At 41.6% G+C, this 27,688-nt stretch overlaps 1 protein-coding gene and 1 long non-coding RNA gene across 2 annotated transcripts in view; one reads left to right on the top strand and one right to left on the bottom strand.

Annotated features, from left to right (window-relative positions):
• Nucleotides 1–9,547, bottom strand: part of LOC132344825 (uncharacterized) — a 28,228-nt gene extending 18,681 nt beyond the window's left edge. Inside the window, exon 1 of the long non-coding RNA XR_009493841.1 lies at nucleotides 9,331–9,547. This is a non-coding gene — a long non-coding RNA (uncharacterized lncRNA). The remainder of the gene's footprint in view (nucleotides 1–9,330) is intronic.
• Nucleotides 9,548–9,625: 78 nt separating this feature from the next.
• The window catches only part of LOC531264 (CD5 antigen-like), a 48,264-nt gene continuing 30,201 nt past the window's right edge, over nucleotides 9,626–27,688 (top strand). The window contains exons 1-2 of the mRNA XM_059884957.1: nucleotides 9,626–9,840; nucleotides 13,886–14,206. Coding sequence (XP_059740940.1) covers nucleotides 13,909–14,206 — 298 coding nt within the window. The 5' untranslated portion in view covers nucleotides 9,626–9,840; nucleotides 13,886–13,908. The remainder of the gene's footprint in view (nucleotides 9,841–13,885; nucleotides 14,207–27,688) is intronic.

Below are 27,688 nucleotides of genomic sequence, written 5' to 3'. Positions count from 1 at the left end.
AACAACATTTACTTTCTCAGCATATGTGGGGTCAGGGGTGAGGACAATGCTGATTGTCAAACAGAGAGATTTCCTACTTCCTTTTTTTTTTATTTCTATAAAATAAAACCTGAACCACAGTGCCCAATCCTGGCTTCACAGTCCATGGGGATAGACTGTGGATTCTGCTCTGGGACCTGAGCTGCACCAGTCACTGGGAGAACTTCTCACCTCCAGCCTCATGTTCCTGTGGCCTTTGCTTCTGGTCCTTGGTGGGTAGGATGTTGCAGCAGGACTTGGGGACAGCCGGGGAAGAACCGGGCTTCCCTCATGGCTCAGAGGGTAAAGAATCTGTCTGCCAATGCAGGAGACCTGGGTTCGATCCCTGGGTCAGGAAGATTCCCTGGAGAAGGGAATGGCTACACACTCCAGTATTCTTGCCTAGAGAATCCCATGGACAGAGGAGTCTATGGGCTACAGTTCATGGGGTAGCAAAGAGTTGGACCCCACTGAGTGACTAACACAAACACACAGCAGAATCACCTGTACCTGGGCACCCAGAATGTCTTCTTCTCCTGCTAGGATTAGTAGCAATGGGCTTCAGTTTCTAACTCAGGACCTATAATAGGTAATATGCAAATGAGTACTGATGAGCAGGGTTCCCAGGAAAAACAAAGGACTGTGAGTTTCTTTTCCAAATACTAATGCCTTCTCCCTTTGTTTAATAACCATTTCTACTTTGATCTCTAACAAAATTGGAAAGCTTCTTAAAAGGACATCAAAGGAATTTTCTGTTAGGATAAATTTTATTTCTAGCCCATTTCAATCTTCCTCTGCCGCCAACCCCACTTCCACTTCAAATTACAACATTTTTGGTTAAACTCCAACTTTCCTAGACTTAGGTTTTGGAGAGGCTTCAATACTTGCTACCCAGATATGAAATTGTGTTTTTTGCTGATTAATATGACTCTTGTGTGTATGCATGCATGCTCAGTCGCTTCATGTCCGACTCTTTGAGAACCCATGGACTGTAGCCCACGGGCTCCTCTGTCCATGGGATTCTCCAGGAAAGAATACTGGGAGTGGACTGCCATGCCCTTCTCCAGGGAATCTTCCCCACCCAGAGACTAAACCACCATTTCCTGTGTCTCTTGCATTGCAGGCACTCTTTACCTCTGAGCCACCGAAGCCATGACTCTTGTATATGGGTGCAAATACAGTACTAGATCTAAATAGGGGAAAAGGGAAACAGTGTCAAGAGGACACCTCCATTTCCTTCCCGACCCTTCCTGGTTTGTGTGTTGCCACCAGGCAGGCAATGTATCTCAAAATAAAACAAAACAAACAAAAATCAGTCTTAAAAAGAGAAGGTGGGAGAGGAGATAGTAAGTCATGAAACTGAGAATTTACTTGCAAAATAACCAACTTCTGGTAAAGGAGATGGTTTGTGTTTACAGAGTGTTTTGTGTTACAAAACAAACATTCGGTTTGTTAGGAATGTAGTTAGTTCTATAGGAATGTTGTGAAGGTAGGAAGGGGAGATAGAAGGGAAAATAGAGGAACTGAGGGAAGGAGGATGGAAGGGAAGGGAGAGTAGGGGTAGAGGGAAGAAGGGATAGAGGAAAGGGGAAAAGAGAATTGTTGGAAATATTTTTAGAGAGTTATAACCTTTTTTTAAAAAGATCGTTATTCTGGTCTTACAGTAACCTCTCTGACTCTATTCCCCCACAGCTCCTATCAGCGTGCAGTCAGGTGAGTTACTCTTTTGGTGGTGTTGTTCTTTTAGATCTCTAGGAATCATAGTTACTCTGCTATGCAAGGAAGATACCACTTCCCCCAGCCTCTTAGGTGAGGGTTTTGGAGATCAGGGCTTGGACTGGGGTGAAGAGAACACAAGGCCAGTGTCTCACCCTGGTCCCAGCCGGGGCAGGAATGCTCCGATGTCACATTCATCTTTGCTACCTGCCTGCTTGATGGGCAAAAGACCCTACCCTGACACTCCAAGGCAATGAATTCCTCTCCCTTTACTATTAAGCCCTGGGACAGGAAAGAATTTAATTTATGAAGAGAAAGCAAATCATGCAATGTAGTATTGGGAAAATGTTCTCCTGGTTTCATCCACAGGAGTTCAGTCGCCTCCACCAGAAGCACTAGAGACAGTGATGGAAAATATTTATAATAGAAAACCAGTGGGCTAGGAAGATGCTGTGCAAAAAAAAAAAACAAGAACTTCCCTCAATCTTATATTTGGATTGCAAACTACCCATGTCTAACTTGTTTTTCTTTCTTTTTTTAAATTAAAATTCTAATGTAATGAAAAAGAAAGTTTGCCTTTATATTAACCTGGAAAGTTACACTTCCTTCTTTAATGATTCCTTTGAGAGAGTATTTATCCTGCTATAGGGATGGAAAGTGATACTTATAAATCTAGTACTTTTATATCTGATGATATACATTATATTTTGTTATTTTAAGCAAAAGTGTTCTTAACACATTAGAGGGTCTCTGAATCAGCTTCATAGGATCCACGGAACTCCGTGAAATTATAGTATAATGTGCACATATGTACAATTGTACCTTCCTCAAAGGAATGGCATGCATGCATGCTAAGTCACTGCAGTTGTGTCTGACTCTGTGTGACCCTATGGACTGTAGCCCACCAAGCTCCTTTGTCCATGGGATTCTCCAGGCAAGAATATTGGAGTGGGTTGCCATGCCCTCCTCCAGGGAATCTTCCTGACCCAGGGATTGAACCCAAGTTGCTTATGTCTCTTGCACTGGCAGGCAGGTTCTTTACCACTAGCGCCATCTGGGAAGGCCTCAAAGGAATGGGTCTGTAAGTAAACAGGGAAAAGGGTCCAATCTTTGTCCCAGACTCTGTGTAACCTGTAGTCACATTTCTTATCTAACTCCAGCTGTTGTCAATATTACCAAGTTGGTCACATAAATCTTATTTTTCAAATATTTCTTTAATTAAGTTTTAATTTCTGTAATCTTCACTGAAAGTGAAGTGAAAGTGAAAGTCACTCAGTCATGTCCGACTCTTTGCAACCCCATTGACTATACAGTCCATGGAATTCTCCAGGCCAGAATACTGGAGTGGGTAACCTTTCCCTTCTCCAGGGGATCTTTCCAACCCAGGGATCGAACCGAAGTCTCCTGCATTGCAGGTGGATTCTTTACCAGCTGAGCCACAAGAAAAGCCCAAGAATACTGGAGTGGGTAGCCTATCCCTTCTCCAGTGGATCTTCCTGACCCAGGAATCAAACCGAAGTCTCCTGTGTTGCAGGTGGATTCTTTAGCAACTGAGCTATCAGAGAAGCAAAACCTTGCCCAATGTTGAGGAAGAAAACTTTTGGTCTCCAGAAGGCATTAAGACTTCTTTCTCTTTATCAATACTTATGACTCCCACCATCCACTCCAACCTCCTAGCCTAATGGTGGGGCTTTTGAAGTAGCTAAAAAAATATGGAGTAATCATCTCTGAACTTATTTGATCATTTTGTTCTATCAAGAAAAAATTTTAAGCATGTACCTTTAATGTATTATATATATGGTGGTGGTGGTGGTTTAGTCCCTAAGTTGTGTCCTACTCTTGCAACCCTGTGGACTAGTCCACCAGGCTCCTCTGTCCAAGGGATTTCCCAGGCAAGAACACTGGGATAGGTCACCTTTTACTTCTCCAATTATATAAATAGAGATCCCTATACTGACTGTGAATGTTGTAAAATACAACAAAAACAGAAAATTTAAAAGATGAGAAAATGTTTATCATAATGTGAAAGCTTTCTCTCCACCTCCTTATGAATCCCACTTCGCATTTTTTTTAATTGAAGTATAGTTGGCTTACAAATTTGTTAGATTCTGGTTTTCAGAAGAGTGATTCAGTTATACATATACATTCTTTTTCATTATAAGTTATTACAAGATATTGAATATGTTTCCCTGTGCTATACAGTAAACACATGTTGTTTATTTTATATATAATGGTTTGTATCTACTAATCCCAAACTCCTAATTTATCCTTTTCCCCCTTTCGCCTTTGATAACCATAAATTTGCTTTCTATGTCTGTGTCTGTTTCTGTTTTATAAATAAGTCCATTTGTATCATATTTTAGATTCCACATATAGGTGCTCTATAGTATTTGCCTTTCTCTGTCTGACTTATTTCACTTAGTATGATAATCTCTGGGTCCATCCACATTGCTGCAAGTGGCATTATTTCACTCTTTTATGACTGAGTAGTATTCCACTTATAGTGGAGGACAGGGAAGTCTGGTGTGCTACATTCCATGGGGTTCCAAAGAGTCAGACGCAACTTAGCGACTGAACAACAACAGCTACAGTATTCATTGTGCGTGTACATCCATATTAATATGCATATACATGTTCTTTATCCATTCATCTGTCAATGAACATTTAGGCTGCTTCCATTGCAAACAGTGCTACTGTGAACATTGGGGTGCAAGCATCTTTTTGAATTGGAGTTTTCATTAATCCCACTTTGACATCACGATCAAGTGTCGATCTTGACATCACGAGACAAGACACTGAGACCTAGCACTCCTTCCCTCCACCATCAACTCATGGCTGAAGGGGTGAGCTGGCAGACAGCCTAAGAAAACCCTCTCAAGGGCAGTCTCTTTTCCCACTCTGTTCCTTCATGTATGGCACTGCCTGTCTTTACACTGAAGGGGAATGATCCAAAGTTCAGACCGGGGATTAGATTTTACATCAGAACAACAAATATTTTCCCTGCAATTTATCCCAATGTACTACAATATCCCAATGTACTATGCCAAAGAATTGATGCTTTTGAACTGTGGTGTTGGAGAAGACTTTTGAGAATCCCTTGGACTGAAAGGAGATCCAACCAGTCCATCCTAAAGGAAATCGGTCCTGAATATTCATTAGAAGGGCTGATGTTGAAGCTGAAACTCCAATACTTTGGCCACCTGATGTGAAGAACTGACTCATTTGAAAAGACCCTGATGCTGGGAAAGATTGAAGGCAGGAGGAGAAAGGGATGACAGAGGATGAGATGGTTGGATGGCATCACCAACTCAATGGACATGAGTTTGAATAAACTCCAGCTGGTGATGGACAGGGAGGCCTGGAGTGCTGCAATCCAAGGGCTCAAAGAGTTGGATACGACTGAGCAACTGAAATGAACTACAATCCCAAATTGATTTTTAAACCTGAATTTCTAGTTCCACTGTCAACCAAAAAATTTTCCCCCAAAGAAGCCTAAGGCTGCAGGGTTGAATCACAGAGCACTGTGGTGGTTGACTCCCCCTTCTTTCTGCACAAACTTTCAGGCAATAGTTTCTTGCTCCTCTCCACTGTATGGTTTGTTTTCCCTCCTGGGGCAGATCCAAAACACCAGGCTGTTCGTGCGCTCTCTAGTGACCACTCTCTTTCGTGGGGAGGCAATGATCTGAACAAGTAGAGGAGCCCACTTCTCTTCTCTTAGGGATCATCCAGATGCCTCTGAAAAAAGCATCCAAGTGGGGAATTATGAATATTGAAGCTGTAGATCCCAGGGCTGATATCTCAGTGGCCCAGATTGTTTCATCCAAGGAGAATGACAAAGGGAAGCTTTTTGAATTGTACTCCTGGGCTGAGCCTCTAAGGAATGACAAAAGCAAAGGTTAATTATGGCTGCCACAGGGATATGAGGTCACCTTGAATGGATATTAGGGGATGTTAAGTGGAACTGTTTTAAATCCATATTTATTCCAGAAAAGTATTGGCACCCAGGGGAAAAAAAAAAGGGATCAAAATATTTTTAATAGACATAAAGCTATTAGGATGTTTGGAAGACAAAATATGTCACTAAGTGAAACAGAGCTCACCTTTGCTGAGCACAGAAGCCAAGAGACCCAGTAGGTCCCAAGGGACCTATGGCTGCCCAGCTTCTTGTACATGAGTTTGCACTATCCCTCCACCTTATGAACAGAAGTTAGAGGGCTGGGATGGGAGTGGGGAGCCTTGGAATCATAGAAATTTTTGCATCTTTTGCAGACTGGCTGAGTATCGATATGCCATACTATGCCTATGAAGGAGACCAGGTGGTGGTGAGGTGCTCTGGCAGAGACAATAATAAAATAAAGAGACTGACGTTCTACAAAGATGGAGCTTGGCTACCCGCTTATTATAACACCTATATCATTTCAAATGCAAGACCCAGTGACAGCGGCTCCTATTACTGTAAGGCAAAAAGGAAAGTGTTCTTATTTATAGATGACACAGAACAAACAAGATCTGCGTGGCTCACTGTCCGAGGTGAGGGTCTCACTGTTTAAGTGGACGAGACTGGGAAGGAGTAGGGCCTGTGTGGAAGGAGCAAGGTGCAGAGCAGAGAAGACCACCCAGGAAGGGAGAAATGGTGGGTGGCTGTGTGTCCTGGAGTCTGGGCCTGTTTCCTGCTCACTGGGGCTGAAAAGGCACTTCTCCACAGGAACTCTATACCTCACTGACTGGTGGCCTCTGTTTAATTCTTCCCTCCAGAGCTGTTTCCAGCACCTCAACTGACAACCAGACCCTTGCAACCCACTGAGGGAGCCTCAGTAACCCTGTCCTGTGGTACCCAGCTCCCTGCTGACAGATCAGAGACCCAACTTCGCTACTCCTTCTACAGGGGTGGCTACACCCTGAGGTCAGACTGGGACTCACCAGAGTTTTGGATCTCAGAAATATGGAAAGAAGACTCAGGATATTACTGGTGTGAAGCAAGGACAGTATCTCACAGTGTCTCAAAGCAGAGTCAGCAGTCCTATATACAAGTGCAAAGTGAGCATTGGTACTGGGCTGCTAGGTTGGGTGGGCAGAGAACTGTAGTTCCCATTCAGATCTGTGTTCTTCATTTCAACTGTGCTGCCTCTATGCCTGTGGTTGGGGGACTACAATGACTCAATCAGGCTCTGCTTTATTAACTGCTACCATGGCATCATCTCCCAACAGTTCTGCTCTCCCTACCAGAAAAAACATATATATATATATATATATATATATATATATATGATTTCTCTGGTGGTCCAGCAGTTAAGACTCCATGATCCCAATGCAAGAGGTCCAGGTTCAATCCCTGGTCAGAGAACTAGATCCCATAGAAAGTGGAAGTGTTAGTCGATTAGTCCTGTCCAACTCTTTGCAAATTGATAAATTGTATCCCACTTGGCTCCTCTGTCCATGGAATTCTCCAGGCAAGAATACTGGAGTGGGTTGCCCGTGCCTTCTCCAGGGGATCTTCCTGACTCAGGGATCAAACTCGGGTCTTCTGCATTGAAGGTAGATGCTTTATTATCTGAGCCATCCCACAACTAAAAGATCTCACAAGCTGCAACAAGATCCAGTTCAGCCAAATAAATAAATTTAAAATACATATGTATAATTTACATATGTATTTTAAAATAGTTTAAAAAATAATTTTTTTTTAAAAAGTAAAGAAGTAGTTTAAAAAAACAATAATAATCTCTCTGGAGCATTTATGTATGCTTAGCACTGAGGAATGCTCAGTGAACCAAGAGATAAATCATGGTCTCTGTCTGCAGAGAATGACCCCCAACTAGGAGGCACATTTAAGCCAGCTAGAGCAATGAAGGAACAAAGTGATGATGATGATAATGATGATGTGAGAAATATCAATAAGAATCCTCAGCATTTATTAAAAGTTTAATAAATATTAACCTGAAACCAAGCTGTTATATTCAATTCAGAACCCCTCTGATGCTCAGAAATATTTGCAGAGGGGAAGACTTGTAGAAAGTTTATCAAGTACTAGGAAGGCACTGATCAGAGCAGTTTTATATTTAGTCCTCAGAGTAACCCTGTGAAGTAGGTGAAAATTATAAAGTGGATATTATGTCATCCTCACTTTACACATGAGGAACTGAAAGCACAGAGCTGTTTGGTGGCCTGCCCCAAGGGAACCCAGCAAATAAGCGGCACAGCTGGAATCTGAACCCAGGCACCCTGGTATCTCAACCACATCAGTGGAGAGTAGTACCAGTAAGAGCCACCATTTGCTAGACATCTTCAGTGTAACAGGTTCTTTGAACATGCATGCTGTTTCATCTTCATGAGAATACTATGAAGTTAGTATGATTATCCACACTTTACTTTTGAGAAAACTGAGGATCAGAGAGATTAATCTATGAAGATCATGCAATGAATAAGTGGTGGAAGTGGGTGGGGACTCCCCTGTCAGTCCCCTTCCCATCACTCCTGCTGTCCTGAGTTTATCTGGAAATGAGGAAGGAGGAAGATCACTAAGGGCTGTGGTCATTAGCAAAGGCTAATGAGTGTAGAGGAAGTGCAAGTTGGAATTTTTACAGCATTCAGGAGCAGGGTGATCCTACCTGAGGGCCTTCAGCATGTACCCTCCCTGATAAAAAAAAAAATACTTCTCTGCCTAAACATCCCACCAGCTCCGCCTGCCATAATGCTCAGCAGGTGGTACCAGCCTCCCCTCCAGGCCCTCACCCTTCTGCACCTGCAGAAGAGTGTATCTTCAAGTCCCATAAAAAGTGCCCCTGTCCAACATCCCAGCCCCATCCTCCTCCCATCATGCCCTCACCTGTCGTCCTGTGTTCACACAGGAATCCCAGTGTCTGGAGTTCTCCTGGAGACACAGCCCCAGAGGGACCAGGTGGTTAAAGGGGAGACGCTCGTCCTTGTCTGCTCTGTGGCCAAAGGCACCGGGAAAACCAGGTTCTCTTGGCACAGAGAAGGCACAAGAGAGAGTCTGGGGGAGAAAAGTCAGCGCTCCCAGAGAGCAGAGCTGGAGATGCCCGTTATCCGGGAGAGCCATGCCGGGCGCTACTACTGCACAGCTGACAACGGCTACGGCCTCATCCAGAGCGAGGCAGTGAACGTCACTGTGAGAAGTAAGTAGCTAGTTCTCCTAATTAGCCGGAGAGTCCCAACTGCAATTGGTTTCCTTCTGTGACAGTGAGGATGTTCCAAGGATAAGAATCAGGGCCGTGAAGAGGTTAGGAAACCATTAACATGCTAGGATTGTTATTGCAACGATGGTGGCAGCGGTAGCAGTGACAACAGGGGCAGAAGAGCCGAAGGACGATGGCAAGGGGAGACAGGAAGAAGGCTATGAGGCTCGGTCAGACGTATGGTCTCCAGAATTCCTCCCCGGAAATTGTCAAAGCGCCATAGGGAACCGTCTCTGCAGCGTTAGATCAGAAGGTGCCACAGTGGGAAGAAACCCCAGGGCTTGAGAGGTACTGTGTGGATACCGTGAGAATAGAGAGAGTGGGTTATAAGTCTGGGCCCGCACAAGAGACCTTCTCTGATGAACCGCCCTTTATCAGTTCCAGTGTCACGTCCTGTCCTCACCTTCAGTGTTCCTGGGGCCCAGGCCTTGACTGGGGACGTGGTGGAGCTTCGCTGTGAGGACAAGAGAGCATCTCCCCCCATTCTGTACAGGTTTTATCATGAAAATGTTCCCCTGGGGCACACCTCGGCGCCTTTTGGAGGCGGAGCTTCCTTCAACCTAGCTGTGACCGCAAGGCATTCTGGGACCTATGCTTGTGAAGCCAACAACGGCCTGGGGGCCCAGCGCAGTAACGTGGCGGTACTCCACGTGGCAGGTAGGACAAGTCCAAAGCCTCCTTCCAGAACACTGATTGCCGTTATGCCAAACGGTGGCTTGTGTGTCCTTTCCATGGGTTTTCCTCTCCCTCGAGGAATCGGAGTTCGACAAAAGAAGCTGTCAGCTTTCCCTGTCTCTCCTTCTCGCTGGTCTGAACAGCAGCATCGCTGGCCTTCCGGTTTCCCTTTCACTTACATCATCAGATAGGCATGAAATAGATGCTGCACTAGGATCAAGTCAGCCCTGGGAGTGGGGTAAGTGAAGCATGGAGAGAGGAGACAAAGATGATTGCATATTCAGAGCTCTCGGCGAGCAAGGAGCTACAACCAAACCTTGTCAAGGAAACAGTGAAATCCCCATGAACAAACCAGATTCTACTGGGCTGCCGTCTATGGGGTCGCACAGAGTCGGACACGACTGAAGCGACTTAGCAGCAGCAGCAGCAGGATTCAAAACTTTACTAGGATTATCTCATTTAATGTCCATTGACAACTCTCATTTTACAAATGAGGAAATGATATTTGGAATAAGTAACTTACCCACCGTCACACAGCGAGTAGGTGCGAAGATGAAACTTTAGGCAAGAATTACAGAATTGAAAAACTGCTCCTTGCCACTATTTAAAAATGATGGCTGTATATATAATATTTTTCCCTTTAATTTATTATTGTGGAGAAGTGCCTTAATAAGTTTCTTAATATGAAATAATCATTGAATTCCTGCTATAAACCCTTCTCAGTCATTATATTTATTTCAAATGTTGCATCTTTATTTATGAGTTTTCTTTTTTGCACTAATTTTGGTTTCAGGGATAGGTTTGCCACATAAGAATGTTTTCAGATGTTTTCCATATTTTCTATGCTCTGCAGCAGTTTGAAACAGTATTGGAATTATCTATTTGCAAAGTCTTTGGAACTAGCCCAAACAACATTCTGAGCTTCTTAAATCCTTTTTATTAGTCTTCAAATTTTCTATTCCTTGTTAAAATAATCTGGACGATTATACCTAAATTTATCACAGAATGTTGTCTATAGTATTCTCATCTAATTTTGAAACAGCCTTTATATATTCATTTATGCTCTCTTCTCATTTCCAGTTTGTGTGATCTCTTTTTCTTAATCATATTTGCCATATGCTTGTCGATTTTATTGCTCTTTTTAAAGAACCAGGCTTAGTTTTTTTATTCAAATATATTTGAGTTTTGGTTTTCTGATTCATTTGTTTCTCCTTTATCTTCAGTATATCTTTCTTTCTTTTCCATTTATTTTATGTGGTTCTTTAATTTCTTAAGCAAATGCTTATTCATTTTTCATCTTTGTTTCCTAATAAGTGAATTTAAAACTATATAGTTTCTTGTAAGTACCACTTTCATCTCATCCTACAGATTTTGATGTATAATATTTTCATTTAATTTCCAAAGTATGGAAAATTTGTGTTTCACTTAATTTTATAGCCTGAAACTTAATAATTTCTTATGAATATATTTTTATCCTCTTTTATTAGTTTCTTTTTTTAATTTTTATTGGAGTATAGTTGATATGCAATGTCATGTTAGTTTCAGGTATAAGGCAAAGTGAACCACTTGTGCATGCATGCGTGCTAAGTCATTTCAGTTGTGTCCTACTCTTTGCCACCCTATGGACTGTAGCTCACCAGGCTCCTCTGTCCATGGGGATTCTCCAGGCAAGAATACCAGAATGGGTTCCTATTACCTCCTCCAGGGCATCTTCCTGACTGAGGGATCAAACCTGCGTCCCTTGCATCTCCTGCATTGGCAGGCAGGTTCTTTACCACTTTGCCACCTGGGAAGCCCCAACCAGTTATACATGTACATGTATCCACTGTTTTTTAGATTATTTTCACATATAGGTTATTACAAAGTATTGAGTCAAATTCCTTGTGCTAAACAGTAGATCTTATTAGTTATCTATTTTATATATAATAGTGTGTATATGTCAATCCCAATCTTCCAATTTATCCCTCCCTCACTTACCCCATGGTAACCATAAACTTATTTTCTACATCTGTAACTCTCTTTCTGTTTTGTAGATAAGTTCATTTATACACTTTTTAAGATTCTTATAAATTTCTTTTCTGAAAACTTTTTTTATCTCTGTATTAAATTTTATCAAAGAATATGGCCTGTATCACTTGGGGATTTACTAATAATGTCTTTTGAAATAACATGCAGTTAACATTTTTTCTAAATGCTATAAATGGAATTTGAAAAGAATGTGAATTTTCTATTTAGGATATGCAAAGTTCAGTTTTTATTTTTCTATTAAATTAAGCAAGTTGTTTGATGTATTCAGTTTCTATAGAGTCTTACATATGTTTGCTCTTTTCAAGCCATTAATTTTTGAGAATCATATTCACATTATTACTTATAATTCTTAGAAACTTAGCTTTTTATAGGGGCTTTGTCATGAACTTGGTAATTGACTGTGTAAAATGGGGCATTTTTGTTTCAAATGACAGGAATCCCATACAAACAGGCTTGGGCCAGAAAAAAATAGTAAAGTTGGTGGAAGGGGTCAGGAATGGACATGGCTTAATGTGTGTCTAGCAAAGGGTTCTGTCTCTGCCTCCCCTCTTTCCTCTGCATTTCTCCACTAACTTCTCAGACAGGCAGAGCTGACCACTGACATCTTCAGTCTTATATCCCTCCTTTCTGCTACATATCCCAAATAAAAGAGTTTCTTTTTAATTATTTTAAAAAATTTTTAATTAAAAAAAGAAATTTGGCTGAGTCACGTGATGTGCAGGATCTTAGTTACCTGACCAGAGATTGAACCCACATCCCCGGCAGTGGAAGCACAGAGTCTTAACCACTGTACTGTAAGGGAAGTCCCTAAATTTTTTTTAATTGAAGTACAGTTGATTTACAAGGTCATTTTAGTTTCAGGCATACAACACAGTGATTCTGTTTATATTCCTTTTAAGATTCTTTTCCCTTACACGTTATTACAAAATATTGAGTAGAGTTCTCTGTGCTTTACTGTAGGCCCTTGTTGGTTATCTATTTCATGTATAGCAGTGTGAATATGTTAATTCCCACCCCCTAATTCATGCCTCCACCACTTTCCCATTTGGTAACCATAAGTTTGTTTACTATGTCTGTGATTCTATTTCTGTTTTGTAGATAAGTTCATTTGTAGCTTTTTTTTTTTTGAAATTCCATGTATAAGTGACACTATATGATATCTGTCTTTCTTAGTATGATAATCTCTAAGTCCATCCATGTTGCTACAAATGACATTATTCCAACCTTTGTTATGGCTGAGTGATATTCAATTGTATGTATGTAACCACATCTTCTTTATCCATTCATCTGTCAATGGACATTTAGGTTGCTTCCATGTCTTGGCTTTTGTAAATAATGCTGCAGTGAACATTGGTGTTCATGTACCTGAGAAAAGAGTCTCTTTAAACATTACTCCAGTTTAGACACAGACTAGACACGGGGCAGGGGCAGGTAAGAAGGAGAAGGTGGGACGAATGGAGAGAGTAGCATGGAAACATATACACTAATGTATGTGAAATAAATAGCTGATGGGAATTTGCTATATGACTCAGGGAACACAAACTGGGGTTCTGTGACAACCTAGAGGGGTGGGACAGGGTGAGAGGTAGGAGGCAGACTTAAGAGGGAGGGGACATTTGTATACCTACAGTTGATCCATATTGATGTATAGCAGAAACCAACACAATATTGTAATTATCCTTCAATTTAAATAAATAAATTAAAAACAATTACTCCAGTTTAAGAAGCAAAAAATAAAACAACAACAACAACAAAAAAAACAAATAAATAGAGATTAACCAGTGCATGTGATGTCTTCATCCTTTTCCTCTACAGAGAATATGGCCTGTGACTGGTGAAGTCAGCAACAGAGTGGAGCAAAAGAAAACTGAGTAACTCAATTGACCTATTCTAGGCCTTTCTTTATTCCAAGTCTCAATGTCCATTTTTAGGAAAGACCTGATTCTGGACTCCACTTTTTCTAAGATCTTTTTGAGCTCATAAAAATCAAGCCATAAGTTTCTATCTGCCTGTATTCCCTTGTTTTCAGAAAGAAAGGCCTTTTCCCAGATGACTTTGAGTGGGGGCCTTAGGTGGGGTGGGATGTTTTAGGAGATGGTAATGGCATGGGATAGAGCAAAGCTTGGTGATTCCTGATTTACCAAGTCCTCTGCCTCATACCACATACCACCACCACTATCAAACAACCTCTCTTAACACTGGAAGCTGCCCTAAGAGGACATTTCTGAGTGTGCTCTGACCCCTTCTGTTCGCAGAATTTCCACCTAAAATATGCTTAATGAATGGTCCCCACCATTGTGAAGGGCGAGTGGAGGTGGAAAAGGAAGGTCGCTGGGGCACTGTGTGTGATGACGGCTGGGACATGAAGGATGTGGCCGTGGTGTGCCGGGAGCTGGGCTGTGGAGCAGCAAAGCACACACCTGCAGGCATGTTGTATCTGCCAGTGGCAGAAGAGGACCAGCCTGTATTTATTCAGGTAGCCCTGTGCAATGGGACAGAAGAAACACTGGCTGAATGTGAGCAGGTTGAGACCTTTGACTGTGGGCACGATGAAGATGCAGGCGCAGTGTGTGAAGGTGGGTGATGGCGGGGCCTGGTGAATGGGAACCGTCTTACTCTACTTCAAGGCTCTTCTCTATGCTGCCTCCAGCTCATCTTGCTAGTCACTGTTGCTCCTGCTGCCTTCAGAACCACTCAGTCATTCTACATTAGCATGTGGTCAGGAGAACACCATTAGTTCATATTAGGCAGTCAAGAATTATAAAGGACTCTCCTATACATTCTGTTAGTAGCCTGTATCTGCCACTTTGAAAGACAAGATATTGGCATTTTCATGGCCATGAGTTTGGCTATAATGCCAGGAGAATAATTATGAAACCATAAAATTACAGTTTGAGTGATTTTAATCGAGGTCACACTGCTTATATTGTTCTAAGCAATATAGATTGATTAGAGCTGATGGGATTAGATTGTTCTGTGTTCTAATCTAATCCCATCAGCTCTACTGTACTCTCTCCCTGAAATGCCTCTACTCATCAAAACAAATCCCCAAATAAGAGGAGTGCTTGGTAGGGAAGATGCAAGTGCTTTTTCCTTCCCTGGATTCTAATGAGACAGGGAGTGGGGAATGCGAGGCATGTCAGAAAGACTCTGGGTCTTCAAGGAAATCAGGCCACAAATTGATGGTAGAAGTAAAATAAAGTCCACTGCATTTCCCAAAGATTCTGTTGAGCCTGTGACTAGAGCAGAATCCAGTGGGACTGTTACCTCAGGCCCAGCCCCAGATCATGTCTCTGCTGGAGCACCCCAACTTCCGGGGCATCCTTCCAGAGGTGGTGAGAAGCTTTTAGAACTATTGAGCCAATGTCCAGTTTTAGGAATATCTAAAGGCCTGTGGCTCATTCAGGGAAATGGAATCAGCTTTGGAAACTGGAAAGGATCCAGGATTTGGTGTCAGCTAATACAGAGCTTGAGTCCTGCCTCCCCCACTTATCAGCCCTATAAGCATCAAACTTCTCTGAAGCTTATGGTCTCTGTCAGGAAAATGGAATAATACCTGGTCCAGTTACAGAGCTGGGAAGAGATCAAACACTCAGCATTCATAAAGATCTGTGGTGAAGAGCAAAATCTGGGAAGAAGTCTCCAGGGCCTTCTACCACTTGCTGATTTTGGATGGTCTCCATGAAAGGAGAGGTCTGGAACTGAGTTGGCCCTCCTCCATATCCTGGACCTCACCTCTCCAGGAAGACCCCATGAGTTTGTCCGGGGCCTTTTTGTCCAGAGCCCTTTTTGGCTCTTCCTCTCCTTACCACCTATTCCCTTTTCTCTACAGCATTCAAGCCTAGTTCTTTTTGAAGATATGGAGACTGGAGGCCCGCAGACCTCAAAATCTCTACTTTTTTGACCTCCCAGCCCTGGGTGACCCAGTGGCTCTGGACAGACCTTAATGCTTTACCTGTGGCTTGCTTGACCCCTCAGCAGGATTCTAAATTGTTCTTCTGAGCCAAAGCATCAACTGTGCCTACATCTGGGGCAAAACCCAGCTCCCAAGAAGTCAAGCTCAGAGAATGTCTCCCTCTATACTGACACCTTGGCCTGGTCCTGGCTTTTCCAGTCTCTTCCAGAACTGCCTGGGGATCCCAATACTGTCTCCTTAAGCAGATATAGCAGCTCCTGGGATGAAACAAGCAAGGAACTGATTGAAGTGGGCCCTACATCTGCTACAAAATATGTGCATGTAAAACAGACAAAAGAAAATGTGGGTATTTGATTTTGTTTCCAAGTGACTTGGGAAGAAAGTAGCTCTAATTTCTTTTTAAAATATTTTTTAATTAAAAAAAAAAAAACATTATAAAAAGAATAGTATACAAAAAAGAAAAATCAGCCAACATTTTAACACTCAGAAGTAACTCCTGTTAATATTCTAATATTCTGATAATTCTAAAATGTTTTATAAATATATATGAATGTAATATGTATATTTTAGTTTATTTTACTGCAAGCTACATATTATTTTATACTATTCATTAAATTTAAAAATGCAATAGTAACATTCCATTAACACTAATTTCCTGTGTGTGTGTTTTCACAACAACTATACATGTGTGTGTGTGTGTGTGTGTGTGTGTGTGTTCACAAAAGCTAATCTCTCAGGAGAATATTGTCCTACCGGGTTACTTAGAGATGTTCTTGACCTCTTGAAAGTCTGAGGTTTTCTGCCAGCATTCAGTATATATTCTGTGAGAATCATTCCACAAGTAGATACATTTTTGATGTAATGTGGGAGAAGGTGAGCTTCATGTTTGACTATTTCCGCCATCTTGATCTGTCCTCAGGAAAATCTTGATTCGTGAGGTCTTTTGTTCTGCTGAGTATCTTGATTAGACTTGGGTGTGAACACTGAGGAAACCAGAAGGGAAAGAGACACGTGTACCCCAATGTTCATCGCAGCACTGTTTATAATAGCCAGGACATGGAAGCAACCTAGATGTCCATCAGCAGATGAATGGATAAGAAAGCTGTGGTATATATACACAATGGAGTATTACTCAGCCATTAAAAAGAATACATTTGAATCAGTTCTAATGAGGTGGATGAAACTGGAGCCTATTATACAGAGTGAAGTAAGCCAGAAGGAAAAACATCAATACAGTATACTAACGCATATATATGGAATTTAGAAAGATGGTAACAATAACCCTGTGTACGAGACAGCAAAAGAGACACTGATGTATAGAACAGTCTTATGGACTCTGTTGGAGAGGGAGAGGGTGGGAAGATTTGGGAGAATGGCATTGAAACATGTATAATATCATGTATGAAACGAGTTGCCAGTCCAGGTTTGATGCACGATACTGGATGCTTGGGGCTAGTGCACTGGGACGACCCAGAGGGATGGTATGGGGAGGGAGGAGGGAGGAGAGTTCAGGATGGGGAACACATGTATACCTGTGGCAGATTCATTTTGATATTTGGCAAAACATACAATTTGTAAAGTTTAAAAATAAAATAAAATTTAAAATTAAAAAAAAAAAAAGATTTGGGTGTGAAAACTGAAGAAAAGGAAAAAGCCACATGCTCCATGATGTAACCCATCCTATGAGTCCCCCAAAATTCAGTAATGCCTGAAAGTGAAAGTGTTAGTCACTCAGTCATGTCTGACTCTCTGCGACTGCATGGACTGTAGCCTGGCAGGCTCCTCTATCCATGGGATTCTCCAGGCAAGAATACTAGAGTTGGTTGCCTAGATCTCAAAAAATATTTGAGTGATTTCTTTTAGAAATTAATAACTAAATTTTGAATCTGAGTGGATATGGGAAGAAGAAAACTGAAAAGATATATTTATTTGTCAACAGTTCTCCTTATAATGAATAATTATCACAGCCTTACCTGGTTGTGATGTATATTAATATCCTGCTGAATTACATTTGATATCTTATCAAATGTAAGATTTTTGTAAGATTATTTTATCTTATGTAAGATTTTTGCATAGGTATTCATAATGAGGATATGTCTGTAGTTTTTTACATTTTGAAAAGCTTGGATGAATGCTGTGTTGGTTTCTTATTTTGAAATATTTCTTTCTCTGTGATTGCTAAAAAAAAATGTAAATACTACTAAGTCTATCTTCTTGAAGACTAAAAGATATTAGTGAGTGAAACCATCTGGCTTGATATGTTTGGAGATGTGGCTCTCCAGTAATGTTCTCAATTTTTTTCACTATTATTTTTCTGTTTATTTAACCTTCTCTTCTTGAAAAAAAAATGGTAATTTATATTTTCCTAGAAAGTCATCCATTTAATATAGGTTTTCAAAAGATGTATGTTTAATTCATTGTCCCTTCTTTCTTGATTAGCCTATTCAGTGGTTTATCTGTTTTTTAATAGAAAAGCTTTTGAGTGTATTCATATATTCTGCTTGGGTTTTCTGTTTGATTTATTCATTAATGTCTGCTTTTATCTTCATTGGTTTGGGTGATATTTTTCTAAGTCCTTAGTTAATTTATGCCTAGTTAATTTATTTTTATTTTTCCTTGTTGGTACTTTTTCCAATTGTTTAAAGACCTGTTTTAATCATGTCTCTTAAGTTTTGATAGGTAGTGTTTTGGTCATAATTGTTATCAAGTCTGTAATATCAGTTTTATTTTCTCCTTGACCTCAAAAATGTTTTAAAATAGGAAATTTTTTACTTGCCTGGTGAAAGGATTTTCCCTTAATTTTGTGATTTTTAAAAATAATTGATTGCATTTATAATTTTTTAAGGTTTTCTTTGTGACCTAAAATACGGTCAATTTTGGTAGATCATCTGTGAGTACTTAAAAGAAAGTGAATTCCCTGTTACTGGAGTCAATGTATATTTATTATGAATTCCTTATTAATCATATTATTTGATTCATATGCACCCTTACTTTTTAACCTGCTTGATCTACTGTGGGTCTACAGTTGTCATTTGTTGTTGTCATTGTCATTAAATTTATTTCTCCTTCCATTTCCTGCAGTCCATGTGTCAAGTATTGATATTTTGATGACATGATATTTACTTCCAAAGATTTATGAGGCTTAGAGCTTTCTCATATATCTTAGCCTTTTCCACTTTCTTTCAATGTTGTCTGCCTTGATATGTCTTTGTCCCATCTTGCACTTCTAACTTTCTGAGTGACTTTCCTTTAGATATATCCCTTATATATAACATATAGGGCTTTTTGTTTGGTTTTTGTTTGTTTGTTTTTGCTTTAACTTAATCTTATTCAAGTATAGTTGATTTATAATGTTGTGTTAATGTAACATATAGTTGAGTTTTGGTTTTGTACTGGATACAAAATTTATTTTATTAACTGTTTACCTTTTCACTCTACATTTTCTCTTATTACTTTCTTCATTTTTTTGTTTCCTTTTGCTTTCCTTCCTCTTTGTTTTGTAACCTCGGATGCTGAGTTGATCACACTCCTCAGCTCATGGCTCACTCCCATAGTGGGACCATACCTATTTTCTCTAGCTTTCTTTACTCATAGGCCTGTATCTTTAGGTGCTCTTCTCATTTCTTGGTCTCCAACCATTCTAATGCATTTGATGTGTTACCTTCACTTACGTGCATTATTTGTGGTGAGCCTAATTTTTTTGTTTGCCTATGCTGTTTCTCCATTTTTCTCTTGGTGCTATTTTTTTTAATTTATGCATGTTACTGTGTGTACATCTAGTTCATTGCTCCTAACTTCTGCACAGTATTCCACAACAGTGTCCGTATCTAATCCCCCAGTGACAGACACCTAGATTATCCCCATCTTGTCCCTAACTGCAGACACTGACTAACTTCCTTTGTCATGTTCCACCAAGGACATGTGTGAGAATTTCTCTGAATATATATCTGAGAGTGAGATTAATGCAACAAGTAATGCCAGGTGGTCCCCCAAATTGCTACTGCCCCCAGAAATGCAAGACCATTCCCTAATCTGACATCCCAAGCAACCTTTGAAAAGTGAAAGTGTTAGTTGCTCAGTCATGTCCAACTCCTTGCAACCCCATGGACTGTATCCTGCCAGGCTTCTCTGTCCTTGGAATTCTCCAGGCAAGAATACTAGAGTGGGTTGCCATTCCCTTTTCCAGGGTATTTTCATGACCCAGGGATTGAAACTGGGTCTCCTGCATTGCAGGCAGTTGCTTTATTAACTGAGCCACCCTGAAACTAAGCAGTCTTTGGTATGAGTTAATTAATTAGCCAATTAATTAACCCTTTAAATTTTGCCAACTAAGTGGGCATAAAGAGAGATCTTACTGGCACTTTTGTTTCCATTTTTCTAATTATCATGCTCTTGTTAGCCTTTTAGACTTCTTCTAAGAAATAACTGCTTGCCCATTTTTTAATTGAAGTATAGTAGATTTATGATGTGTTAGTTTCAGGTGTACAGCAAAGTGGTGCAGTTATATATATATATTCAGATACTAGTTATCTATCGGCTTCCCGGGTGGCTCAGTGGTAAAGAAACTGCCTGCCAATGCAGGAGACACAAGAGACGTGTGTTTGATCCCTGGGTCAGGAAGATCCCTTGGAGAAAGAAATGGCAACTCACTCCAGTATTCTTGCCCGGAAAATTCCATGGACAAAGGAGCCTGACAGACTACAGTCCATGGGGTCCCAAAGAGTTGGATACAACTGAGCGTGCACATGTGCACCACACACATACACACACAGTCTATGGAGTAGTTAAAGCACCAGATTCTTCTAGCTGTAAGAAACCCAACTTCACTCCAGCTTCTGAAAAAATGGCAGAACTCGGGCAAAAGGCTGAAGCAAGACCCAGGAGCTTCACATTCTGGGGATAGAGGGAAAAAAAGACTCTGGTGTAGTGATGTCAGAGAGAGAATGAGAATGTCACAGGCTATAGGAAGAACACCAATAATTCCAGACTCGTGTAATCAGTGTCAGAGGGACCAGTCTGCCAGACTGGAGCTGAGAAGAGGGGGGCTAATATATCTGTTTATTCTTTTTCTGTTTTAATCTTGGAAATAGGATTCTGCTTGAAAGCAGATAGGTCCTGGGCTTCCCTGGCGGCTCAGTGGTAAAGAATTTGCCTGACAGTGCAGGAGACGCCCCTGATCCAGGAAGATCCCACATGCCACAGAGCAACTTGAGCCTATGCTCTAGAGCCTGAGTGCTGCAACTACTGAAGCCCATGCACCCTAGAGCCCATCTGCGGACTCTAGAGCCCGTGCTCCATTGTATTCAAGATCGCTTTCCTTTCCCATAGTAATGTATCCAGTGGCTGATCACCACTGGGGTATAGAAGCAGGGCCCCTTCACTCCACCTCAGGATCACTTTGAGAGAACACCCCAGTCCAAGTTATCTAGGGGAGTTGGCTGAGACCTCTGTGGAGATTGCTTCTAAAGGAGGAGGTGAGATAAACTGGGAGATGAGGACTGACACATATATATATATACATATATATATATATATATATATATATATATATGAAGAGGTGGCAAGAATACACAGACACATATGTGAGGACTGACACATATATATATATATATATATATATACACATATATATATGTATATATATATACACATATATATATGTATATATATATATGAAGAGGTGGCAAGAATACACAGAAGAACTATACAAAAAAAGATCTTCATGACCCAGATAACCACAATAGTGTGATCACTCACCTAGAGCCAGACATCCTGGAGTCCTAAGTCAAGTGAGCCTTAGGAAGCATCACTACGAGCAAAGCTAGTGGGAGTGATGAAATTCCAGTTGAGCTACTTCAAGTCCTAAAAGATGCTGTTAAAGTGCTGCATCCAATATCCCAGCAAATTTGGAAACTCAGCAGTGGCCGCAGGACTGGAAAAGGTCAGTTTTCATTCCAATCCCAAATAAAGGCAATGCCAAAGAATGCTCAAACTACTGCACAATTGCACTCATCTCACACACTAGCAAAGTAATGCTCAAAATTCTCTAAGCAAGGCTTCAGCAGTACATGAACTGAGAACTTTCAGATGTTCAAGCTAGGTTTAGAAAAGCCAGAATAACCAGAGATCAAATTGCCAACATCCCCTGAATCATAGAAAAAACAAGAGAATTCCAGAAAAACATCTACTTCATTGACTACACCAAAGCCTTTGACTGTGTGGATCACAACAAACTGTGGAAAATTCTTTAAGAGATGGGGATACTAGACCACCTGATTTGCCTCCTGAGAAATCTGTATGCAGGTCAAGAAGCAACAGTTAGAACCGGACATGGAGCAATGGACTGGTTCCAAATTGGGAAAGGAATATGTCAAGGCTGTATATTGTCACTCTGCTTATTTAGCTTATATGCAGATTACATCATGAGAAATGCTGGGCTGGATGAAGTACAAGCTATAATCAAGATTGCCAGGAGAAATATCAATAACCAGATATGCAGATGATACCGCCCTTATGGCAGAAAGCAAAGAGGAACTAAAGAGCCTCTTGATGAAAGTGCCAACCTGGCACTCTGTGATGACCCAGAAGGGTGGGAGGGATGGGTGGGAGGGAGGCTCAAAAGGGAGAGGATATGTATATATCCCCTAGAAGCCCATGCATGGCAATGACGAGTAGCCCCTACTCACGACAACTAGAGAAAATCATGTGCAGCAACCAAAGCCAGCACAGCCAAAAATAAATAAATAAAATTTTAAAAACAGAAAGCAGATAGCTCCTGTCAGCCATCTTGGTGTCCTCTGTTTCCCATTGGTGCATAAAGCTGGGAAAGTTATCATGATATTCCAATAATCTCAAAGTTTATAATTCCTCTGTATCCCTGTATCCTTGCTCCTTCCAATCAAAGCACCACGTGTTTACTGTAATTATGAGGTTGGGGTACCCATCAGCTGGCCACAAAGGCTGTGGGGGTAACAAGGAGTGAGCCCTTTCAGCACTAAGCTGGAAAACAACTGAGAGCTATCACTCACAAAACTGGAACATTACAGAAGAGAGAGTGTAGACTGGAGCAGAGGGAAAGTGAGATCATGAGACACTTGGGCTTGAGATAAGTGTGGAAATGTGAGAAGAAAGAGGGTTTTATGATCTTTGGGAAAGTCCTTCAAATGAAGATCAATGTCCTTCAGTACCCTCCCACCTCAGGTCTACCCAATAAGCCCCCAGACACATACCCAGCAATGTCACTGTCACTGCCCACTCTGACCTCCTAGGGAAATCAGAGTTCCTGAAATGAATTCTTGTATCAGGAGATCACGTGTTCCTAAGCAAGGAGGTAATAGACACATGTTTAAAATCGACTCTGATTTTGTGTGACGGATGCTGTGATGCGCTACCTAGATCCTCTGTCAGGAATAGAAGACTCACTCCCTCAGTTGCTGAGAATGCCACTGGAAGATAGCCTGCAGCATCAGCCCTCTTGGGAAAGTGCCTCGGTCGCTGTATTCAAGATCACTTTTCTTTGCCATAGTAATGTATCCAATGGCCAGTCAACACTGGGGTGTAGAAGCAAGGCCCCTTCACTCCAGCTTAAGGCCACTTTGAGAGAACACCCTCAGTTCAGTCACTCAGTCGTGTCCGACTCTGCGACCCCATGAATCCCAGCACGCCAGGCCTCCCTGTCCATCACCAAATCCCGGAGTTCACTCAAACTCATGTCCGTTGAGTTGGTGATGCCATCCAGCCATCTCATCCTCTGTCCTCCCCTTCTCCTCCTGCCCCCAATCCCTCCCAGCATCAGAGTCTTTTCCAATGAGTCAACTCGTCGCATGAGGTGGCCAGAGTACTGGAGTTTCAGCTTCAGCACCGTTCCCTCCAAAGAAATCCCAGGGCTGATCTCCTTCAGAATGGACTGGTTGGATCTCCTTGCAGTCCAAGGGACTCTCAAGAGTCTTCTCCAACACCACAGTTCAAAAGCATCCATTCTTCAGCGCTCAGCCTTCTTCACAGTCCAACTCTCACATCCATACATGACCACTGGAAAAACCATAGCCTTGACTAGACGGACCTTTGTTGGCAAAGTAATGTCTCTGCTTTTGAATATGCCATCTAGGTTGGTCATAACTTTCCTTCCAAGGAGTAAGCGTCTTTTAATTTCATGGCTGCAATCACCATCTGCAGTGATTTTGGAGCCCCCCAAAATAAAGTCTGACACTGTTTCCACTGTTTCCCCATCTATTTCCCATGAAGTGATGGGACCAGATGCTATGATCTTAGTTTCTGAATATTGAACTTTAAGCCAACTTTTTCACTGTCCTCTTTCACTTTCATCAAGAGGCTTTTTAGTTCCTCTTCACTTTCTGCCATAAAGGTGGTGTGTCATCTGCATATCTGAGGTTATTGATATTTCTCCCAGCAATCTTGATTCCAGCTTGTGCTTCTTCCAGCCCAGTGTTTCTCATGATGTACTAGTCCAAGCTATTTAAGGGAGTTGGCAGAGACCTCTATGGAGGTTGCTTTAAAAGGAAGGGGTGAGATGAACTGAGAGATTGGGATTGACATATATACACTACCATGTGGAAAATAGATAGCTAGTGGGAAGCTGCTATATAACACAGGGAGCCCAGCCTGGCACTCTGATGACTCAGAGGGGTGGGATGTGGGGAGGTTCAAAAGGGACTTTTACCAGTTCAAAAGTCATATAGTTATGACTTATTTGTGTTGTTATACGGCAGAAACCAACACAACGTTGTAAAGCAATTATCCTTCAATTAAAAATATATATTTTTAAAAAATAGATAGCTAGTGGAAAGCTGTGGTTTAGCACAGAGAGCTCAGGTGATAACCTAAATCAGTGGAATGGGAGGTGGAGAGGGAGGAGATAAGTGTATATAAATAGCTGATTCACTTCGTTGTACAGCAGAAACTAACACAATATTGTAAAGCAACTATATCCCCGATTTTTTAAAAAGGGGAGCCAGCTTCAGCTTCTCCCTTATCACTTCCTTATAAATTTCCTATATGTTAATTTCCATATCTGGGTCTGCTTCCCCGGAAAATCAATCTGTGATACCTTGTGTTCACCTACTGAGCCCCAAGTCTAGAGTGATCACTGAGTCCCATTCCATCCTCTACCCAGAGCAGGTGTAAGAGCTTGAGAGATGCTTGTTCATATCTTCTCAGTGTAAGAGAACACTGAATTCTCCTGGTGCCCAGCAGGCAGAGAGATGGTCTGAGAAGGAGCACTCTGTATTTCCAGGGAGTGAATTGTTGTGAGAGACAGTGATTCTGTGCAGCTGGGAATGGTCATGACCATGTTTTTAAGGGGTGGGTAAATGTCAGTATGAGAAGTACATTTCCATTCATGTCAACCGATGCTTTCCAAACTAAAGTTATTGTAACTAGAGGGGTCATGAGAACATTTCAAGGAGGAACCAGAGACACATGTAGCTAGTTTACATGGCAGAGCCTATGAGATATCTAGCTAGCTCCTAGGTGCTACTGATGTTACTTGTGGTGATGGTGATAAAGTATTGAAGGGCGCTAGGAAGATCACCATGTGGAATTCAAAGAAATGCGACATTAGAATGGTTGCACAGAAGAATGCTGTCCGATAAGAGCTCTAGGGGTGATTCCTCTGAATGTAAGATCAGGACTCTGGGGTTGTTGAATATTAAGAATGAATTGTTATGACTTCCCTGGTGGTCCAGTGGCTAAGACTCCTCATTCCCAAAGCAGGGGGCCATGGTTCGATCTCTGGTCAGAGAACTAGATCCCACATGCCCACATGCTGCAACTAAGACTGGGTACAGCCAAGACAAATAAATATTGAAGGGAAAAAAAAAAAAAAAAGAATGAACTGTTTACCTACTCTAACCCCCTCAAGTAGACAGAGAGATTGGAGCAGGTATTTGTGGAAACAGCGAGGCCTTTTCTCTTTTCTCTCCTTTGTCTCTGTCGTCTCCAGAGTCTCACTCTGCCATAACCATCAGAGCTCCTGGGATTCAGGATAACACAGGAGACACACTGGAGCTTCACTGCCAGGCCTAAGGGAAGAGGTTCTCCCACAATCTTGTATCAGTTTTATCATGACGATGTCACCCTGGGGAAGATCTCAGCCCATTTTGGAGAAGGACTGTCCTTCAACCTCTCTCTGACCCACAGCATCAGGGAATATAGCTGTGGGGCTGACAAAGGCCCGAAGGACCCAGTGCAGTGAGGCAGAGACACTCTTTGCCACTGGTTGGCTGTTCCTGGGCCATGAGCCACAGGCCACTGATCCGACATATAATTTCTACCCTTGTGGCCCATAGCTACTGTCTGATTTGAGAGCGTGTGGCAGTACCTCTGACAGGTTGCCCAGGCAAGGGGTATCCCAGGACAAGATTTCTAAGTATAGTGATTCTACTTTGAGCTCTCAAAAAGCTTTAGGCAGCATGGTTCCTGCATCATTTGGCCTCAGTAAAGAAACAGAACCACTAGACACTACACAGAATAAAAAATTTTAATTAATTAAATCAAAGTGATGAAAATATAAGTGTTAACTGTATATCCTGTATGTTTTAAAATTTTCACAATGAAAAGTTTAATTTTAAAAAAGAATTTTATTGTAGGGACTTGGGATTACACAAATTTGGGGATCTGGTGAAACTATGGTTTGGTTAAACAGCCTTCTGTGTCTGGTGTGGCAGCCTGAAGTCCACAGAGCAGGCATTTTAGGAGGAGTAAGGACAATCTTGAACCTGCACAGTGAGTGAAACCTATGAGGATGAGCTGGGACGTGCATTAGTCTCTCAGAATCGCAAGCCACTCACTTTGATGATGAGGGGACCCTTCAGGAGAAGTCCGTACCCTTCATTGCTAAGCTAAACATGAACTAGGCCCAGGAGTCAGAGGACAGAAGGAGAAGATCTGGTAGGAGCTGTGCTGCAGGCAGCTACCCCACACCAGCAAAGTGAGCTACTAAAGAGAGAACCACAGTAGAGCCTCATATGCTGCTATGTCCTGCCAAGTGAACAAAGAATACAGCTACCACTAACATGAAATTGCAAAGTAGCTATACTCCAATAAAGTTAATTTTAAAATTTTATTTATTTTAAAAACTTTTTAAAGAAAAAAAAAATAGAGCTACTGTTTTCTTTCCACCTTGCAAACCTTGCAAAATATCTCATATGGTCCCCACGGGGAGGGCAATTCTGGGAAATGTAATTCCTGCTTAAGAACACAATGCAAGTCTATACCACACTTCCCATCCTAGCCCACTCCTCCTAACTGGGGAGGAAGCATAATATGATGGCAATATCATAAAATTTTTCAGTCAGATAGACTTGCAGTCAAAATCCAACTCTACCAGTTATGTGTGTTTTAGGAAAATTATCTGCTGAGCCTTTCAACTTCCTCTTCTGTAACATAGGCATGTCAATTCCTATTTTGTTAAATGAGTTGAACATGAATGTGAAGATGCAAACTGACCTAACTAAGCATTGGTTCTCCTTCTTTCCCACCAATTATTGATTCTCCTAGAGGCTGGAGGAAAGATTAAATAATATATTTATTGCTCAATCCACACCTGTCAGCTTTTCCTCCTGATAACTTCTCAAGGCTTCACTGGGACTTCAGTCGTGGTCCAGTGGCCAAGACTCTGAGCTCCCAAGGTAGGGGGCCTTGGTTCGATCTCTGGTCAGGGAACTAGATCCCACATCAGGCTGCAACTAAAAGTCTTGCATACCACAACAAAAATCAGCAATCCCAAGTCCCGAAAAAAATAGATCTCGGATGCTGCAACTAAGACCTGGTGCAACCAAATAAATAAACATTTCTTTGAAAAAAAAAAAAAAAAACGGTTCACTACATTCTGGGGAACAAAGAAGGAGTGTGTCCTGCATCACCTAAAAGTGTTACTCACACCTTGGGTCTTCCAAATACAGTCCTCAGGCCAACCCAAGAGTCTTCTGTGTCTCACAGAGTTCCCGGGCCCTGTGGACTTCCCAGCATGGCTGGGCCTCCTCTGCCTGAGGGAGTTCAAGACGCTGTCTGTTTCCCTGACCTGTGGTGGATGCATATCTCACAAGATCATTGGTGCCATCTTGACTGCACATTGGAGTCTCTAAGGAGCTTTAAAAGGAATGGATGCCTGGATCCCCCATCC

The sequence above is a fragment of the Bos taurus genome, chromosome 3 (genome assembly GCF_002263795.3).
Source record: "Bos taurus isolate L1 Dominette 01449 registration number 42190680 breed Hereford chromosome 3, ARS-UCD2.0, whole genome shotgun sequence".
NCBI classification, from domain to species: Eukaryota; Metazoa; Chordata; class Mammalia; order Artiodactyla; family Bovidae; genus Bos; species Bos taurus.
The sequence above is the reverse complement of the archived record's forward strand: the minus strand, read 5'-3'. Positions and strand labels throughout refer to the sequence as shown.